At 39.7% G+C, this 6432-nt stretch overlaps 1 protein-coding gene across 2 annotated transcripts; it reads right to left on the minus strand.

Annotated features, from left to right (window-relative positions):
* Positions 1-1356: 1356 nt before the first annotated feature.
* Positions 1357-6006, minus strand: pax1a (paired box 1a). 2 transcript variants are annotated; one of them, XM_048227958.1, is made up of 5 exons: positions 5789-6006; positions 4707-5318; positions 3493-3623; positions 2982-3192; positions 1357-1996 (listed from the first exon to the last, which is right to left on the minus strand). In XM_048227958.1, exons 1-5 carry the CDS (start codon positions 5790-5792, stop codon positions 1911-1913), a joined length of 1044 nt encoding a protein of 347 aa, XP_048083915.1. In that variant the 5' UTR covers positions 5793-6006; the 3' UTR covers positions 1357-1910. The 2 variants fall into 2 exon arrangements, with proteins under 2 accessions (XP_048083915.1, XP_048083914.1); XM_048227957.1 differs by lacking the exon at positions 5789-6006 and adding an exon at positions 5681-5782.
* Positions 6007-6432: the final 426 nt, after the last annotated feature.

Consider the following 6432-nt stretch of genomic DNA (forward strand, 5'->3'; position numbering starts at 1 on the left):
TTTATGTCTTTCCTATATTTGCAATCACTCCATTTAATAATAATAATATACGTTACAATATCCATAAGTTAGTAGCCTACCATTGGCATATCCAGGAATAATGAACATTTACGAATTCTCGCGCAGTAAATAGGTCTCTATATAAAGGCCTAGTCGTTATCAGACAATACAATTTAGCCTGTTTTGTTTGCGCTCTTTGGATATGAATGTTGTGGGCTGTGCTTGAAGATTGGGTCCCCTGCAGAGTTAGCTTTATTTATTTTTTTGCGTGCTGATTTAAAAACATAAATGTGTCGTGCAATGATGAAGAAATGTCTTGGTTTGTATAATTCGGACATTATGTCGTGTTTTCCATGGAGGCTACATAAGCACTATTTATATTTTGTCTCCAGTTTTATAGCTGAAATTTGGCACGTGTTTGTGTGCGCATGTTTAAATGAGTCAGTAAGAGAGAGTGTGTGTGAGAGAGGGAGAGAGGGAGAGCGCAGTGCAGTTGAACATGTAATATGATTTCTTTTGATCGCACAAGTTTTATGGAAAATATCTAGGCCCGCTAAAAGTGCGTGAGAACCACAGTCAGTGTTTTGATACTGTCAACGTTTAGACGGCAGCTGTATATAAACAGACACATAGTCCACATAGACCTCCATTGGTCTAAATGTGGAGGTTTACTTGAAATGCATTGTCTTACGTCAACTATCTTAGGTCTATAGATGAATACAAATAGGTTACACTTCTCTTGTTCATGTTATATGAACCACATTTTCCATACCATCAGTTTCCTGGGACTTGACAACACTAGATCCTCCACTCTAAAATGTAGCCTTCCATTTAATTCTACAACGTAATGGCACCCCACGAGTTTGACTGAAATTAAATAGTGAGTCCCTACTAAGCAACATTGCTCTTAAACTTCAAAAACCAAGCCGGTCCCGGATATGTGCTTTAGAAATATCTGACAAAGGTAGGCTAGGCTACGGTTCAAATATTTCAATCACAATTAGATCTAAACTGGTCTTTGAACAAAACAGACTCCAGTGTGAAAGATGGTTAATATTGATAGTAGCCTACACCAAGAGGGCATCCGTCCAGCCGACCTGATAGCATCACAGAGGCGCCAAGAGAGAAATGCGTCATTAATCGAGCAAGTAGCCGATTCATACATTCTCACACATACACTTTTTGATAGTCTCAGCTAGGCTAATGTACTTATCGCTAATACCAATAAGCCCCTAATACAAAATCACAATGAGCAGGACAGGTGCTCATCGTCAACCTGCCATCAGATCAAAAGCAAAGACGCAGGTCTCGTGAAATTATTTAACTTCAGATACATTTAAACACACTGTCTCCAAGTTAATATTTACAATGCCTTTATTTAGCATATTTACATAAGTATTTATAAAAATATAATTAAAGCTTTTGCAAATATTTTACATTTAATATTAATAACTTGTTCACATCGTTGAGTTGAATGCAGTCTCTCAGAATCTGTATGCGTCTTCTTTATTTCTGTACATGAATATAGGCATCTTTGCCTTTTGTCATCAAAATAGCCCCAAACAGAACAACAAATCTGCACATTTGTATCAATGACATAACTGTTATGACTGCAATCTTCGATAGAAGTAGACTATACATGGAGCATCCTATACGATTCAAAACCTATCGTTCAACACCGCGGCATGAGGGAGGCTATGGCATCCATGCCCAGAGGTTTACATTCAGTTTTGGACATATTGTAGGGACAAGTTATGGTAAGCCTGACAACGGATGGCTGTATCGATACATTCCTCCAAGACACTTTAGATAATGCTTCGACTTACTGTTCGAGATCTTGAAATGCACGCAATTAAATGGGATATTTGCGGCTCGTAATGTGTGGTGATTCCTCTCTAGCTTCTGTGGGGTTATGATGATGAGGTAGGAAGATTGAGTCCGTGTATGCTGTTCAAAGCCTCGTGCTTGCTCAAGGGACTGGGAGGTTTACGGTCTCCTGCAAAGAGGGGGCAGATAGACAAGGAGTGTGCTTAGAGAGCAAACAAGTCATAATTCTGTCTCACACTTTTTTGTCTGTGTACAAAAAAAAAAACACTGTTCATGCAACACCACGTACATTTTCAAAAGTAATGGTCAATATTTTAAATCCTTAATGAGCATATAGCTTTATGCTAACATTTTCTGTGGGCTATGGCTAACATAAATATTCGACCTGAGAGGATTGTATTAATGATGATAATTATAATAGCCTAATATTAATAATTATTATTATAATTAAGGCAAACAATAACTATAGCCTATACAAAGTTTCGTTATCTTGACTACAGCAAAATCCGAGATCTCGAGAAACCATGTCTAAATAATGCATAAACTCTTGGCATTTCAGGGTTTCCATAGCCTACAATATTTTTGGAGAAATAAGGAATAATTAGGCTACTTAAAATCAAAGCCTGTTTATGTGAACCTTGAAAACTCCGCTGTAAAGCCAGATTATGTAATGAATCGAACTATGCACATAAAGTTCATGAGTGTTCTCTCTATGCACTATTAGGGTTGTCTCTGTGGTTTTATATCGGTATTAATCAACTCCAGACCCTATACACACGTCTTTTCCCCATGTCATGCTAGAACAATGCAATATATGTGACTATAGGCTACATCAGAGAAGCTATGTTTTCGATCACAACACATGCCCAGCATGATGCAAAATGGCACCATTCACGGTATCATGGATATAACGCTTTTTTGAAACTGAACCGTGAATTTTTCTAAACCTTGCCTTTTAAGACATGTCTTTGTTGGTTGGTTGGTTAAATGTTTCGGACTCTCTGCGCAAATAATGTGTTGGCTACCGCCTTCTGTTGTCATGATAAATGGTTGGACAAAATTGCATGACAAATCTAAGTATTTTCGAAAAAGTCGTCACTACACGTTTTCAAGTTGCAGTATGAAGTAATCAGCAGCAACCAGGTGTAACCTACCGTCTCGCGCTGCATGTTTGAATGACATTGGCGAATGGATGTCACCCGCGTGTATCGTCATACCGCTGCTTGGGTGCGATAGGGTCGTGCCCTGGGTTTGCCAGTGATGAGCTGGAGTCACATAGCTTCCAGCTGGACCACTATAGACACCGTACTGATTTGAGGGAGAGTATGCACACGCAGGTACATAACTGGACAATGTGGACGATGCCTGTGAACGCATACACGGCACACACACACACACACACACACGCACGCACACATACAAAGACAGAAAACAGGGTAACTAACACCTACAAATAATTATATAAATGATCTTCATCCATGTTAAGAGTGCCCAATGCTAGCTTCTTGAGAGGAATGCTGACTACCGCTATTCACTCTGGAAAAACACACGTTGCATTTTACACAGCCTAGTAGGCCTCAACGGGGAACAACAGGACGTTTTACACTACATTTTAACTAACACTGTCATTTGGACAGTATGTTATGTTTTTCTGAGGACATTTACCTGAGGATATTTAATGTCCGCGTCGACAGCCGATTTGTCAATTCCGTTCACCCCATGAGCGGTGGAAAACGTCCCTCTGTTGACACTTCCCCAGTCTTCCATTTTTGGTGGGTATCCCTCTGCAGCAATGGCTGGATGGCAACAAAAACATGTCAGGCTAGATGCATTCTAGTAGAGCAGAACTGTAAAATAGTTGGACATCAGACCCTCTAAAATAAGAATCACTATATGCTATGTATGAGACGATATATAAAATATATTTTTAGAAAGATTAATCGTAAAAATACCCTGTGGTATGAGATCAGAGACCTCACAATCCCTCATATAAGTTTCATTTTTAAATATTCAATACATATTTGAACACAAAAATAATTGTAAAAAACTGAGGGTTATTTTACAAAACTATAACTAATAGCCTACGTTGAATACGTTACACGTTAAATAATAAACAGAAGAAAATGTATGTGCACCAGGATGTAATATTATACGTTAAAATAATAATAATAATAATAATAATAATAATAATAATAATAATAATAATATCATTATAACTGTTGTTATTCTTATTATACAAATATATAGGTTACTGCTATTAATGCTACACTGCATTGGACTACCATTTACCTTAAACAAGACACATGATGACAATTTAAATAAAGCGTGCAAAATATCTTATCAAGAGATACAGTGGGCCTAGTAAAAAAAACGATGATAATAACATGTCAGGAAACAATATGTTCTGAAATGTGCCCAATTGATCTATTGCTGTCAGGATGTAAATATAAAAAATGATAAACATCTAGGCCTATATCTTGTTATTGGTCCTTGAGTTCCAGTAATATGAATTCCAGTTTTCAGGACCGAAGAAGCATATTTCTGTCGAGAATGCAGCCTAATCTATCTCGATTCGTGTTATTTCATTTTATACTGACCAAGGAGTGTTTTGTGCATTTAGTTAGGCTAATTTAAAGACAACAGACTAATGTTTTTTTCCCTTTCAAATGCCTCCTTGTTAGGATCAGGGCCTACATGGAAAAACAACTTGATTTATATTATGCATCCCACGCCATAAGTATTGAATAAACATTAAACGTTATTACAACAAAATCTATAGTGGTTAAATTAAAAACAAATTGTAGGTGGTGGATTTCAACAATACGTAAAAGCCATAGTCGAGAAAAATAGGATGAAATATTCGTGTTTGAACTACTAACCTGCAGGGTCCATGAAGGGTCTCATACCAAGGATACTGCTGACCGTGTGTGCTGAGGGCCAGCCCCGTGATATGCCCGTGACGGGCACACCAGGGTTGCCCATTTTGGTCCCAGTAGGTGACATTGCGTTTGGATACGAATAGGGATAAATATGGTTGTATGGAATTCCTGGCTGCGGCGGCTGCTTGCTGGTCTCGTACTGGTTCGGCTGGGACAGAGTTCCAATCTTGTTCCGTAAAATCCTACTAATAGAGCTGACTGATGGTACGTTATATTTGTCACAAACGCCGTCCGCTAGAAGTCTGTCTCGAATTTCCCAAGCAAAGATTCCGGGGTCATTCTGCTTGTATTCCCTTATGTTTTTCACCACGTTAGGTGTGGTAACCCGTGGCTTGCTCCCGCCGATTGCACCTGGTAAAATCGACCCAGTTTCGTTGTATCTTGCTAGGATCTTACTCACACAGCCATGGGAGACGCGGAGTTGTCTACTAATGTCACAAGGTCGTATCCCGAGCTGAGCCAACTCCACTATCCGTAGCCGTATTGCATTGGGCAGCGGACGTCCATTGACAAACACCCCGCCTAGCTGGTTCACCTCCCCATATGTTTGCTCTGTAAGAAAGAAAAAACATTACTTGCACTGTATTTGTTCCAAAACAGCTGGAGAACATGAAGACTTTCCATGCCGTCACTATTGGAAGTTATGAGTAAAATGGCGATCCAATGTAAGCGGCTCTATTATTTAGACCCAGTAGGGTACACAAAATAGACACCACTTACCTCGCCTATGGCATTGAGTCTAATATGGCAGAATGAGGATATCATGTTAAAAACTTACAATTTACAGCTCATGCGTTGCTAGAGACCCAAGGCATGCAAGGACTATGGCACAAGTCAGAAATTCTGTTCTCTAGTATATTTGTTTCTAGCAGCTATTGTACCCATGCAAAAGAGACCATCCAGTTTTGACTAACCCGTGGTCGACTTTACGGTTATTTCTGGCGTTATGCAGGCGTGTAAAACATGCTCTGCCGCTATCATCTTCCTGCCACTGAAGCATGCAGACGTGAAGAGTGGCTCACCCATTTGCCCGTGGTTTTGTGATGCTTTCCTTGAAATAGCTACTCTTCAATGGCTGAACGCACTGTGTCGATTGCACCGGGTGGGGGAAAGCGAGGAAGTTAACAAGAAAATGACGGAGTCCCCAAGTTTTTCTCTCGAAGCTGCGGTCCCACGCCCCACTACAACGAGAAACTATTGTGAACACTGGGACTGCAGTGATCTTCATCCGTTAAAGACAAATTTCTCTTATCCCGGAGCCTGGAGTTTGCTCAGATTAATTTGACGCGTCCTCCACGTCAATCGAGCTGGCTACGCTACGCACATTGGTTTGATCTCATTGGTCCGTCAGGCTCCGGATAGGCTGCCTTTCCTCGCACATGCACCATCCGGTCTACACAATTTAACCTTTGAGTAATCCGAATTGGTAAGTGAGATGGGTGTGATATTTTGCTATAACCTTTACCAGCACATACAACGAAAGGTGGTATTATGTAAAACGAATTGTGAATAGAGTAGTTAATACCTAATGGTTAATATTCTGGAGAGTTTGGCGACACCACAAACCACTTTAAGACAAACACACATATACGCAATAACCTAGGCATCAGTAGACTACTTAACAAAATGTTGTTTTAGAAAGTGGGCTACAAATAAATTGGTCAAA

The sequence above is a fragment of the Alosa alosa genome, chromosome 19, assembly GCF_017589495.1.
Source record: "Alosa alosa isolate M-15738 ecotype Scorff River chromosome 19, AALO_Geno_1.1, whole genome shotgun sequence".
In the NCBI taxonomy this organism is placed as follows: Eukaryota; Metazoa; Chordata; class Actinopteri; order Clupeiformes; family Clupeidae; genus Alosa; species Alosa alosa.

Bases quoted from the DNA above. Each gene is read 5' to 3' on its own strand.
- pax1a (XM_048227957.1), bottom strand. From the start codon at position 5,747: ATGATAGCGGCAGAGCATGTTTTACACGCCTGCATAACGCCAGAAATA. The intron at 5,319-5,680 runs GTTAGTCAAAAC...TCTTTCTTACAG, and splicing joins AACCGTAAAGTCGACCACGG to AGCAAACATATGGGGAGGTG. The intron at 3,193-3,492 runs GTAAATGTCCTC...ATGCGTTCACAG, and splicing joins CGGACATTAAATATCCTCAG to GCATCGTCCACATTGTCCAG.